This window comes from Pelophylax lessonae (assembly GCF_965119305.1).
Source record: "Pelophylax lessonae genome assembly, chromosome: 4".
Taxonomy (NCBI): Eukaryota; Metazoa; Chordata; class Amphibia; order Anura; family Ranidae; genus Pelophylax; species Pelophylax lessonae.
The window spans coordinates 389,745,235-389,759,769 of NC_138771.1; the positions used below are offsets into that span (position 1 = coordinate 389,745,235).

General features: G+C 46.8%; 1 protein-coding gene across 1 annotated transcript in view; it reads left to right on the plus strand.

The window, feature by feature from the left end:
* Positions 1 to 14,535, plus strand: part of SLC4A9 (solute carrier family 4 member 9) — a 1,068,229-nt gene that overhangs the window by 115,789 nt on the left and 937,905 nt on the right. The window contains 2 exon segments of the mRNA XM_082254102.1: positions 3,419 to 3,579; positions 5,817 to 5,966. Coding sequence (XP_082110228.1) covers positions 3,419 to 3,579; positions 5,817 to 5,966 — 311 coding nt within the window.

Here is a 14,535-nt window from a genome sequence, read left to right on the forward strand (position 1 = left end):
CATCCCCCCTCCTGATCAAATTACTTCACACAGGTCAGGGGTTGCCTGATTACATTATCCTAGCCAGATGAAATTGTATACAGAAACAGAATTAACCTAAACTAATTATCTGGCCATATGGACAGAACAATGTGAGGTCATAAACATTTAACAATGGGACAGACAGACTTAACACAATCCACACCCCAGCTCAATAGATAGACAATAGGACAAGTCTGCCATTGCCAATGACAGTCTGTCCGTCTACTACATTGAAACACATGGAATACACATCTAGGTGTCACAGACTCCATGGCAACAGGCCTGAGGTCTCACAGTGCAAAGTGGGATCAAATCTCCGCATTTCTTGAGAGCCACCGTTGACAAATATCACTCTCCCTTCTGAAGCCATCCAAAATTTTCTCTCAGCATCCCCCAAGCATCTGTCCCTCACTCCCAGTGACGGTGAACACTGTCACAGTACTTTTAATCCTAGACCCTATATCATTTATAAAGAGATTAAAACGTAAGGGTCCCAACATTGAACCTTGGGGTACACCACTGATAACATTAGACCATTCAGAGTAAGAATCATTAACCACTACTCTTTGAATTCTATCTTTTAGCCAATTTTCTATCCATTTACAAAATGATCTTTCCAAGCCTGTAGACTTTACCTTACACATTAGCTGTGTGTGGGGAACTGTGTCAAATGCTTTTGCAAAATCCAAGTTTACTACATCCACAGCCACCCCTCTATCCAAGGTTTTACTTACCTCCTCATAAAAAGAAATCAGGTTTGTTTGACAAATTCTGTCTTTAATGAATCCATGCTGTCTGTTGCTTAAAATATTTTTTTCAAGCAAGTATTAGTGATCAGGAAAACTATAACTATAACTGTTGTGGTGGTGATCAGGGACGCTGTGAGTGGGTGGTGGTGATTAGGGACACTGACTGGTGTGGTGGTAATTAGGGATTCTGACAGACAGAACTGGTCTGGTGACATTGTACTGCTGTGGTGGTGAGCAGAGACAATGACTGGCAGCACTGACATACAATGACATCAGAGCAGGCAGCCATTGCACATAATCACCTCCACAGCAGCATAATGTCACAATAGTGACACTGTACTTGCTCTGGTGCCAGTATGTAAAAAATGTTTGTTTTATAAAATGTTTACTTTTTTTTCTTTTTACACTATGAGTGCTGATTATTACTTTATAAGCAATCATTTCTATTTGTGTTTGGCATTATTTATGATGCAATTGTTTAGTACTGTGATTGCTATGATTAGCCACAGCTATCACATGGTACAGATCACAGTAGTTTATAATGGCACCATGCATGACAGGCATTGTTTACTATTGCTGACTACAATTGCAGTGATTAGCCACAGTGATATAATAGGGTACAGGGCCAATTACAGCAGCCCTGTACCCAGATCTGTGATCCATTGTTTTCACTCACAGTCAGGGGCGTACCTAGAGCATTTGGCACCCGGGGCGGATCCTATATCTGGCACCCCCGGCGTGCAGGCGACGAACCGCATATTGACCCGGCGACGAGGCCCCTCCTCCTCTGCAAAAACGGCGCCGATTGACCTGAGGCGCCAGACAGAAATACATGTAACTGGCAGTGGCATACTTACTGTGTGCTACTGTCAGTGGTGTCACTAGGGTTGGTGTCACTCCCCCCCAAAAAAAATATTTTCCTGTTTTCTGAAAGCTTGCCAAAGATGCAGCATGCAAGACTTTTGGTGCGCTTTCAGAAAATGCAGAAAAAAAAAACTATAGGACTGCAGCAATAACTGCGAGTAAAATGTAGGCAGACCCCCTTTACATTACACAGCCCCACCCCCCTCATGGAACCCTTTACATTACACAGTCCACACCCCCCTCATGGAAACCTTTGTTACACAGCCCCCGCCCCCTATAGAATCTTTTACATTATACAGCCCCCGCCCCCATAGAACCCTTCACATTACACAGCCCCGTCCCCCAATAGAACCCCTTACATTACACAGCCCCCACCCCCCCCATAGAACCCTTTACATTACACAGTTTCCGCACCCCCCCAATAGAACCCTTTACATGAACTAGGCCTCTCCCCCCCCCCTCAATAGAACCCTTTACATTATACAGCCCCCGCCAATAGAACCCCTTTACAATACAAACCCCCCCCCCAATAGAACCCCTCTACAATGCAAACCCCCCCCAATAGAACCCCTTTGCCATGCAGACCCCCCCAATAGAACCCCTTTACAATGCAGACCCCCCCCCCAATAGAACCCTTTACATGAACTAGGCCTCTCCCCCCCCTCAATAGAACCCTTTACATTATACAGCCCCCGCCAATAGAACCCCTTTACAATACAAACCCCCCCCCCCAATAGAAGCCCTCTACAATGCAAACCCCCCCCCCCCCCAATAGAACCCCTTTACCATGCAGACCCCCCCAATAGAACCCCTTTACAATGCAGACCCCCCCTTCAATAAAACCTCTTTACAATGCAGACCCCCTCCAATAAAACCCCTTTACAATGCAGACCCCCTCCCCCCTCCAATAAAACCCCTTTACAATGCAGACCCCCTCCCCCTCCAATAAAACCCCTTTACAATGCAGACCCCCTCCAATAAAACCCCTTTACAATGCAGACCCCCTCCTCCTCCAATAAAACCCCTTTACAATGCAGACCCCCTCCAATAAATCCCCTTTACAATGCAGACCCTCCCCTCCAATAAAACCCATTTACAATGCAGACCCCCCCCCCCCAATAGAACACCTTTACAATACAATCGCCCCTCCCCCTCCTACCTTATTAGGAGGAGAGCAGAGAAGGAGGAACTGTTCAAAGCAGAGTATGGGAGAGAGTCTCACTGTCACACTCACTCTCACTGTCACTGTCACACTCACGAGCCCTGCATACACAGCGGTCAGCGGGAAATGCCGAAGTTAACTGTGCTAGTTAATGAGCAGGTGATTGGTTGATAGGCGGTCCTAGCAACCAATCACCTTCTCATTATCTAGCACAGTAACTCCGGCAGCGCTTGCTGTGTATGCAGGGCTCGTGAGTGACGGTGAGTCTCTCTCCCATGCTCTGCTTTATACCGTTTCTCCTCCTCTCCTGTGTCAGTGAGCGCAGCGAGCGGCGGAGGAAGTCCGGCGGCCGGCCCTGGGTGTCACCCTGGTGCTCCCTGACACCCCCCTAATGTGTGGCACCCGGGGCGGACCGCCCCTCGCCCCCCCTGTTGGTACGCCACTGCTCACAGTAGTCACAGATCGTGTTACTACACATTGCTGAGAGCACACATGAGCAGGAGATGCACAAGGTACATCCATCTGTATTGGCACTGCTCTTGTCTGGCTGTATATTTACATTGGCCAGACTGAAAGTGGTTAATGTGGTCATATTGTATTACTGTGTTTTCATTTTTTGCAGGTGGATTAGATTTGAAGAGAAAATTGAAGATGGAGGAGAGAGATGGAGCAAACCTCATGTTTCCACACTAACTTTACATAGTTTATTTGAGCTAAGAACATGCTTTGAGAAAGGAATTATTTTATTGGATACAGAGAAGTGTACATTTAAAGAAATAATAGGTATTGTATGTTGATAAAAAAGTCTCAATTTAATTTCTACCTTGGAAAACTAACCCATAAAAGCTGTTCCTGAAAATGCCATAGTAGTGCTACACATGTGGGAAACATTTATTAAAAAAAAGTGTATGCATAGAAGGGCAGTCAAGTAAGCTAAGACTAAGGCCCCTTTTACACAGGCGGACCGTTCAGATCTGCCTGTCCGTTTTTTTGGCGGATCTGAACGGTCCCCCCATGCATCCCTATGGGGCATCGGATGTCAGCGGAGACATGTCCGCTGACACCCGATCCGATCCGTCAAATCGACGGTCCGTTCCCATCCGATTCCCCCATAGAGATGTGTGGGGCTGTGACAGCTGTGTCTCCGCACACAGTGCGGAGAACAGCTGTCATTCTCCTGCTCAGCGGGGGATCGGCAGATCGAGAAAAGCGGAGTCCGTTTGACGGACTATATGTGTGAAAGAGCCCTGAGACTTCCAATAGGTACACAGCACGTTTGTAACTTGATCTGACTCATAATGATAACCTGCATGCAATTTGCTATCTCCAGCCCAAATAAACTGGGCTAATCTTGGGAAATGTAACTGAAAATCTCCTAGAATCTCACAATACAGCTGCTGTAATTATTTTTGGCAGATCCAGTGTTCAGGAGGGATATGATTTCAAAGTGAGGAAATCAGGGGAACTTTTTAGGCTTGTTTTGAGAATGTTTTAAAATTTATAAGACAGTTAATAGATAAGAGGTCTCATTGACCCCTCAACCAATTAGCAGGGACAGGAAGTAAAGCTTTGCTTGCTTCAACATGTGGTTGGCAAGTTGCACATAGACCCATAGACAATAACTCCACATGCTTATGTGTTATTTTTTTTTTTTAATAAAGAAAATTTCAAAAATGATAGCTCTGAACTCAGCAAAGTTGGAACCCATAATAAATTGACAAACTGACAACGGTTAGAAATGTTACATTTTTCTAACTTTATTGTTCTGCCTAATATTAACCACTTAAGCCCCGGAAGATTTTACCCCCTTCCTGACCAGGCCCTATTTTGCGATTCGGCACTGCGTGACTTTAACGGACAATTGCGCGGTCGTGCGACACTGTACCCAAATGAAATTGACGTCCTTTTTTTCCCACAAACAGAGCTTTCTTTTAGTGGTATTTGATCTCCTGTGCCATTTTTACGCTATAAACAAAAAAAGAGCGACATTTTTCAAATTTTTTTATACGAAATTCCCCCAAAAAAATTTAAAAAAATCAAAATTTTTTAACATTTTAGGCCAATTTGTTTTCTGCTACATATGTTTGGTAAAAAAATCACAATAAGCGCATTTTGATTGGTTTGCGCAAAAGTTATTGCGTTTACTAACTAAGGGAAAGATTTTTGTCATTTTTGTTGTTTTTTTTTTTTAACGAGTAATGGCGGCGATCTGCGTTTTTTTTGCGGGACTGCGACATTGCGGCGGACAGATCGGACCCTTGACTGACATTTTTGACACTTTTGGGGTTACCAGTGACATTACTACAGTAATCAGTGCTAATACATATGCACGGTTACTGTAAAAATTACACTGGCAGGGAAGGGGTTAACTTTATTGGTGATGCAGGGGTTAAGTGTGTCCCTAGGGGCGTTCTTCTAACTGTAAAGGGGTGTGGCTAGTGATGTAAGCACAGAGACATACGATCCTACATAACAGGATCGTATGATCTCTGTTCTTACATCAGGAAGAATGACAGGCGGCTTTGTTTACATCAGCTGCCTGCCTTTCTCCCTCTCCACGGGGAGATCGCGAGTGACCCGGCGGACATCGGGTCTGCCGGTCACACGCGCGGACTTCTTAGGGAACGAGCGGGGGCGGGAGCGCACCTCTGGCGGCGTGCGCTCGCCCCCTAGAGGCTTACAGGCTAGCGACGTAGTCCTACGTCACTTTGCCTGTACGGGGCTGACCGCCGCAGTAAATAGTCGTGCGGCGGTCGGCAAGCTGTTAAAATGCAAAAAGGTTACCAAATTGGCACTCTTCCTAATAATAAAGCAACATTTTTTATATTTACAATTGTTTTCCCATAGAGACAAAGCAACACCCATCATTTATAGCTGTTATTTTCTGAAGTGAAGTAAAAAATTAAATTCTCTGGACAGTACAAACTTTTTCCTTTTCTCCAGCTTTTATAAAAAAAAGTCCCATTTTATGTATTTATCTTAGCATATCTAAAGAAAATATTTGTTTTTTGTTCTTGCAGATTATGTAGTGAAACAAAGAATTTCCATAAATACAGGAAACCAGGAAGAAAATGAAAATATATTAAATGTCCTTCTTCAAAAGCACATACACCACCCATCAAAATCAGGAACAAAAATTTTGAAAAATATTGTTTCATCAACGTGTAGGGGTAAGTCTTAAATACATATCCTTTGCATAGTCTGAGCCCAGCCTGTACTACAAAAAACCTGTCCTAGCTGCCTACTCTACCAACATCAAGCCTCAACAATCCTTAGCTAAAATTACCTTTTTTAAACAATGACAGCCAATGAATTCTGAACAATAACAGTCTCAAATATTAACAGTTAAAGCAAATAACCTGTTTTAAAGCTAAGTGATTTGAGTTTTCTGTCTTTTTCAAAATATCTACTGGGACCATGCTCATCAAAAGTCTTTATCATTTTCCCCCAATATCTGCCACTCTTACCTAACACTAGTGTAAATATATTTGCCAGTAATTGCTATAAGAGCTTCAGGTGTTGCATCAAAAAACCCTGAAAATACTCTTCTTAATACAGGTAATACATATATTTGTCTTTAGTTATATCAGGTATTTATATGTTAAACTTTAACCACTTGCCTACTGTGCACTTAAACACCCTTCCCATCCAGGCCAATTTTCAGCTTTCAGCGCTCTCACACTTTGAATGACAATTGCGCGGTCATGCTACACTGTACCCATATGAAATTTTTATCATTTTTTTCACACAAATAGAGCTTTCTTTTGGTGGTATGTAATCACCTCTGGGTTTTTTATTTTTTACAAAAAAAAAAGAATAAAGACAGAAAATTTTGAAAAAAAAAAAAGTTTCTTATTTTCTGCGAGTAAATTTTGAAAATAAATTTTTCTCCTTCACTGATGTGCGCTGACGAGGCGGCACTGATGGGCACTGATAGGCTGCACTGATGGGCACTGATGAGGTGGCACTTATGGGCACTGATGAGGTGGCACTTATGGGCACTGATGAAGAGGTACTAATATGCCGCACTGATGAGCACTGATAGGCGGCACTGATAGGTGGCACTGCTGGGCACTGAGAGGTGGCACTGCTGGGCACTGAGATGTGGTACTGCTGGGCACTGAGATGTGGCACTGAGAGGTGGCACTGCTGGGCACTGACGGGCGGCACTGATGGGCACTGATAGGCAGCACTGATGGGCACTGGCGGATGGCACTGGGCACTGACGGGTGGCACTGATGAGCGGCACTGATGGGCAGCACCATCAGTGCCCACACTCAGTGCCCATAGTGCTGCCAGTCAGTGCTCATCAGTGCCTAGATGAGCAGGCACTGATGGGCACTGACTGGCAGCACTATGGGCACTGATTGTGGGCATTGATGGGGGCACTGATGGCGGGCACTGTGGGCACTGATGGGGGGCACTGTGTGTATGTTTTTACCTTTTAGTAATCAGGGCACTGGTGATCAGTGCCCTGATTACATGTCTCTGTGTCCCCGGCGCTGTGAGGCTCCCCCTCCTTCCTCACACTGCAGGCTCTGTGTGAGGAAGGAGCGCCGGCGATGAGAGATGATCTCATATGTTTACATATGAGATCATCGCTCATTGGACGGCCCGATCACGTGGTGAATGGCCGCTGTGATCGGCCATTCACCACAATCTGTGATCGGCCATGTCCAAGGGAGCGCGCAGGGGGCGTGTCACTGGGAGGCCGTTTAAAAACGGCCTCCCGAAAATTCAAGTCTGCGCTGCAGCCGTATATAGGCTGTAGCGCGGATGGGGGGAGGTTAAGGGGTTTATTTACGAAAGCTAGAGAGGGCAAAATTTGTCATAATTCTGCAGAGAAACCAATCAGCTTCCAGGCTTTATTGCTAAAGCTTAATTAAAGAAGCTGAGGTTAGAAGCTGATTTGTTTCGCTGCAGAATTGTGACTAATTTTGCCCTCTCTAGCTATAGTAAACCCCATGACTGCACCAAAGATCCTAAAATGTATGTAAGATACCCCTGCTGCTAAACCTCCAAAAAAATGTGCATATGTGACACAACTTGTTATAAATAGTGTTGAGCGAACACGGACTGTATTATTCGGGTTCGTACCGAATAATTGGATTTTTGTTACCCGAACACGGACCCGAAAACTTTACTGTATGTTCGGGTTTAAAATCCGTGTTCTGTCATTTTATTTCCGGGTTTGTATGTAATGGCGCGCTTTTAATGGCGGGCTTTCAACAGCCAATCAACAAGCGTTTAACTGGTGTGCCTTAAGCCATCCCAGCCATGCCTACTAATGTATTAGTAGCTGTGATTGGCCATCTGAAGCATGTGACCATGTCTTTATAAGTTCGAGAGCCCCAGCGTGCTGCACCATTCTGCTGTAGTTTAGGGAGAGAGCACACATCATACGTGCTGGCTGCTGATTAGGGACAGACAGTGAAAAATTGTATTGTGTCCGAAAAGAATGCAGGGACAGGTCGGAGCGCTGCAGGCAGGGCGAGTTATTAGGGCATTTTAGGGCAAGGCTGGAGAATAGGCAGGGTCAGTGTTCTACATCGATTTTGCTGTGTGGGGGGTTGGTTGTGCAGTGCCAGTGAACGATCTTATCGATCATTTTAGGGCGAGGCTGGAGAATAGGCAGGGTCAGTGTTCTACATCGATTTTGCTGTGTGTGAGGTGGTGCAGTGAACACAATCTTTTTGCCCGCTGAGGAGGAGGGAGAAAAAAATCTATTTTTATCAGTCAGTTGTGTGCAGCGTTTTTGCTTCAGTGCCGCTGACTGTGATAAGACACTGCTGTGTTCACATGTGCTATTATTAGTGATGATTTTCAATTTTATACACTTTTTTCTATTCCACTATTCAATATACACCCTTTTGGGTTAAAAAAATTAAATTGTGGCATACTTTGCATACTAATCTATTTAAAAATTACAAACTTAAATGGAATTTTCTTTTTTTTTTCCCTTCATAGCCTGCAGCAGAGCTGACTGACATAAGACACTGCTGTGTTCACATGTGCTATTGAAAAATCACCAATTTTATATCATATTTTCTATTCCGCTATTCAATCTACACCCTTTGGGGTAAAAAGAATTAAATTGCAGGATAGTCTGTATCGGTACGTGTGAGATACACCTTTCCAATTTTTGGGGCGCATCTTATACCGCCGAGGATTACAGGGTGTTCAGTTTGCCTCCTGCCTGTTCCGAACTCCTCCTACTCCTCATCCTGCCTTTGGGGTACAAAAAATAGTAATCGGGGCCTAGTCTGGGTCTGTACGTGTGAGATGGATACACCTTTTGATATCATATTTTCTATTCCGCTATTCAATCTACACCCTTGGGGTAAAAATAATTAAATTGCGGGATAGTCTGTATCGGTACGTGTGAGATACACCTTTCCAATTTTTGGGGCTCATCTTACACCGCCGAGGATTGCAGGGTGCTTCAGTTTGCCTCCTGCCTGTTCCGAACTCCTCCTACTCCTCATCCTGCCTTTAGGGTACAAAAAATAGTAATCAGGGCCTAGTCTGGGTCTGTACGTGTGAGATAGATACACCTTTTGATATTATATTTTCTATTCCGCTATTCAATCTACACCCTTGGGGTAAAAAGAATTAAATTGCGGGATAGTCTGTATCGGTACATGTGAGATACACCTTTCCTATTTTTGGGGCTCATCTTACACCGCCGAGGATTGCAGGGTGCTTCAGTTTGCCTCCTGCCTGTTCCGAACTCCTCCTACTCCTCATCCTGCCTTTAGGGTACAAAAATAGTAATCAGGGCCTAGTCTGGGTCTGTACGTGTGAGATAGATACACCTTTTGATATCATATTTTCTATTCCGCTATTCAATCTACACCCTTGGGGTAAAAAGAATTAAATTGCGGGATAGTCTGTATCGGTACTGTCAGAGACTCAATACCCTGCGCAACGCTTCCTGAGCACACTGATGTGCTGTCATGAGTCTGCAACCTAAAGGGTTAACCTAGAGCAGACTAATTGCAATAATTGGCAAACAGGCTGCCTTATTTAAACAACCCAGCAGCACTGCACTTTGCTGTGTTGTCTTCAGCTCTCCTGTATCCTGTGCCTGTTATATCTGCTGTTCCTGTTTACCTGACCCGGCTTGTCTTTGGATTCCGATTGTTCCTGTTTACCTGACCCGGCTTGTCTTTGGATTCTGATTACCTGCTGCCCGCCCTGACCTTGGCTTGTCCTGATCTGTTTACCTGCTACCGGCTATTGGTCCTGGACCTGTTCCTGGCTCTCCCAGGGAATCCAGGGGACCGCGACCTGGTGTTAGCAAGCAGCCAAATCCATCCCCACCATCTGGGGCCCTGGTGAAAACCGGCTAACACTTAGACTCCGCGCCTCTGGTGAACCTGTGCCACGCAAGTTACCCGGTAAGCCACTCCTCTTACGTCAGGCTCTGCCACGTTACCCCGTGACAGTACAACACAGCCATGACTGAGCCTGCTAGAGGAGCCTCTCCTATGGACGACATCTGCCAGTACCTTGCGGCCCTTACCCAAGCCGTTAAGTCCCTGCAAGAGGGCTATACCCAGCTGGAGGGACGCGTTCAGTCCCTAACCCCCTCCACAGACCCTACAGTTCCTGCTGCTTCCATGGCTCCCTCCGGGAATCCCTCCGGTCCGACGGTGGTGATGCTGCCTCCTGAGCCAAGGGTCCCTACGCCGGAAAGGTTTTCTGGGGATCGGAGCAAGTTTAGAGCATTCTGCAATGCCTGCGATCTGTACTTCTCCCTGCAACCCCGAACCTTCTCCTTGGAAGCAACCAAAGTGGGGTTCATCATATCCCTGCTTCAAGGTGAACCTCAGTCCTGGGCTCACCGCCTGCTTGAAGAGCGCAGCGACCAGCTGGACTCCATGACGGCTTTCTTTAACGCAATGGCGCAGTTATACGAAGACCCGCAGCGCACTGCTACCGCAGAAACCGCGCTCACTTCACTTCAACAGGGCCGTAGAGCCGTAGAGGATTACGTCACTGACTTCAGGCGTTGGAGTATAGACACTCACTGGAACGACGCAGCCTTGCGACATCAGTTCCGCCTGGGTCTTTCAGAAAACTTGAAAGATGAACTGGCCCGAGTGGGTATACCCGAGACCTTGGAGGCATTAATCACCCTGGCCATACAGATAGACCGCCGGCTCCGTGAGCGTAGAGCAGAGAGGTCCACGCAGCAGATCCGCCCAGTCTGGATGTTGCCACGGGTTCCTAATCCCATCCACACCTTCTCCTCCGGTGCCCGTTCCAGGAACACTGCTCCGGTTACTTCTGAATCGGATACGTCAGAGCCGATGCAACTGGGCTTATGCGTCCTTCTTTATCAACAGAAGAACGCTCACGACGACGTCAGAACAACCTGTGTCTGTACTGCGGAAAGGCCGGACACTTTGTACGCTCATGCCCAGCAAAGATGCGTAAGTGTCTTTCTATATCTCCCTCAAGTTATCCAGTTTCTGTCAACAATACCACTCACCTGGCTCTCTCTATCTCATTCCAGCTCCCAGAAGGCCCGATTCCGGTAACCGCTATTATTGATTCCGGGGCATGCAGCTGCTTCATTGACCTTACCTTTGCTGCCCATCAACGCATCCCACTTCGACCCAAGTCGCAGGGACTCTCCATCTTCCTAGCGGATGGGTCCCACATCAAGTCTGGGCCAGTTACCCAAGAAACCCCTCCATTGCCCGTGGCCACTCTCGAAGGGCACAAGGAGTTGTTGTGCCTGGATGCCATCTCTTCTCCCTTGTTTCCTGTTATTCTGGGGTTACCCTGGTTGCAGGCACACAACCCGCAGATTAATTGGACTTCTGGAGACGTCAAGTTCCAGTCCCCTTACTGCCAGAATCATTGCCTGTAGTACGCCATAGTGCTCCTAGCACCCTACTCTGCATGGACGCTGATAAGGAGATACGTTCCTCTGTCCCAGTATCTTATCACGAATACTTGGATGTCTTCAGTAAACAGGGGGCTGAGACCTTACCCCCCCACCGCCCCTATGATTGTCCAATTGAATTGCTTCCGGGGGCCGAGATCCCTTTCGGACGTATCTTTCCTTTATCGGAACGAGAATTGGGTACCCTTAAAGACTATGTGACGGAGAATCTAGAGAAGGGATTCATCCGATCCTCTACTTCTCCGGCAGGAGCTGGGATCTTTTTTGTGAAGAGAAAAAAGACCATTCACTTCGGCCATGTGTCGATTACCGTGAGTTAAATAAAATTATGGTCAAAAACCGGTACCCCCTACCCTTGATTCCTGAACTCTTCCAGAGACTAAGAACCGCCTCTGTATTCACCAAACTGGACCTACGGGGAGCCTACAATTTGGTCCGTATTAGGGAGGGGGACGAATGGAAGACAGCATTCCGCACCCGATTCGGGCATTATGAATATTTTGTGATGCCTTTCGGGCTCTGCAATGCCCCGGCCACCTTCCAGCACTTCGTCAACGACATCTTCAGAGACTATCTGGACATCTTTGTAATTGTCTACCTGGACGATATCTTGGTCTTCTCTTCCTCACTGGCCCAGCACCGAGAACACGTTAAAAAGGTACTCCACCGACTCCGGCTACACCGGCTCTATGCAAAACCCGAGAAATGCGAATTTGAACAGCAGAGTATCCAATTCCTCGGGTTAATAATCTCCTCTGAAGGGGTCAAAATGGACCCTCAGAAGGTCTCTGCCATCCTGGATTGGCCCGCACCGGTGGATAAAAAGGGGATTCAGCGTTTCATAGGATTCGCAAATTTCTACAGGAAATTTATCAAGGGGTTCTCTTCCATCATCGCCCCTATTACCCTGCTCACCAAACAAGGTACCCGCTTCCACTGGTCTCCCGAGGCGCAAGTCGCATTTACAGCCCTGAAGGAGCTGTTTACTTCTGCCCCTATCCTCAGCCACCCGGATCCCGCCCTGCCTTACATCCTCGAAGTTGACGCCTCGGAAATCGCAGTAGGAGCAGTCATCTCCCAGCGTCAAGGTCTCAAGGACCTAATTCATCCGGTAGCCTTCTTCTCCCGTAAGCTTTCTCCTGCGGAGAGGAACTATGATGTAGGGAATCGGGAGCTCCTTGCCATCAAGACCGCCCTGGAGGAGTGAAGGTATCTATTGGAAGGGGTGGCACATCCCATACTCATCTTCACGGATCATAAGAACCTGGAGTATTTGAGGACGGCCAAACGCCTGAGACCTCGCCAAGCAAGGTGGGCACTTTTTTTTTCCAGATTTACGTTCCATATAACGTACCGACCAGGTTCCAAGAATACCAAACCAGATGCTCTCTCTCGAATGTACGACAGCTCTAAAGAAATCATTGTACCTGACACCATCTTAACACAAGGTAACTTTCTGCTATTACAGTCTGACCTTCTTACCGCTCTGAGACAAGCCACAGTAAATGCTCCCCATCCTGCTGGAACTATACTGGTACCCAGAAATGGACTGCTATGGAGAGGGGATCAAATTTTCGTTCCAGAAAGTGCTCGTGTGTCCATCCTAGGACTGTGTCATGACCACCCGATGGCTGGTCATTTCGGGATCCATAAGACCCTGGATCTTGTGCAGCGCACGTTCTGGTGGCCCGACTTAGAGAAGTGTTGTAAACAATATGTTTCCTCCTGTACTGTTTGCACACGAAGCAAGGCAACCCGAAATAAGGCATGGGGCCTGCTCAGACCACTACCAGTCCCTGACAGACCATGGAAGATGATTGCCATGGATTTTATCGTGGAACTTCCTCCATCAGACGGTTATTCTGCAATCTTCGTGGTAGTAGATCGTCTGTCGAAAATGGCTCACTTCATACCACTAAGAGGTACACCCTCCGCGCTTGAGACGGCGCAGGTCTTCATCAGAGAAATTGTAAGACTTCACGGGGTCCCAATGAACATTGTGTCGGATAGAGGTGTCCAATTTACCTCTCGCTTCTGGAGGGCTTTATGTGATTCACTGAAAATCAAGCTGTCAATGTCCTCCGCATACCATCCCCAGACTAACGGGCAGACTGAGAGGACCAACCAGACCCTCGAGCAATATATCCGATGCTTCACCACCTTTGTTCAAGATGACTGGGTCTCGCTACTACCATCAGCAGAGTTCGCATACAATAATGCCAAACACTTGGCTACAGGTCAGTCCCCATTCTATGCTAACTACGGGTTTCACCCATCTTTCTTGCCCTGCTTTATTCCTGAACCTACAGTGCCAGCAGTCCGGGATATCTTGGAGTTCCTTAAGGAGAACAACAAAATCTTACAGGATGCCATGACCAAGGCTCAGACCTCCAATAAAGAGTTCTTTGACAAAAGGAGGAGAGGTGAGTTGGTTCTCCAGCCTGGCAACCTGGTATGGTTAGCCACCACCAATCTCCGATTGGCATGCCCTTCCAAAAACCTGGCACCCAAGTTTATTGGCCCGTTCCCTGTGAGGAGAAAATTAAATGAGGTATCTCTACGAATTGACGCTTCCCGATTACCTCAAGATCCATCCAGTCTTCCACGTTTCACTCTTGAAACCTGCAGTACCTGATTCCTTTCCTGGTAGAAGTTCGGAACCACCTGCTCCTGTCACAATCAACGGGGACGAAGAATTTGAGGTGGAGGCCATCCTGGACTGCAGAAGGCGGAGGAACCAGCTACAATACCTGGTTAAGTGGAGGGGCTACGGCCCCGAAGAAAATTCCTGGGAACCGGTACAGAATTTCCATGCCCAGGAC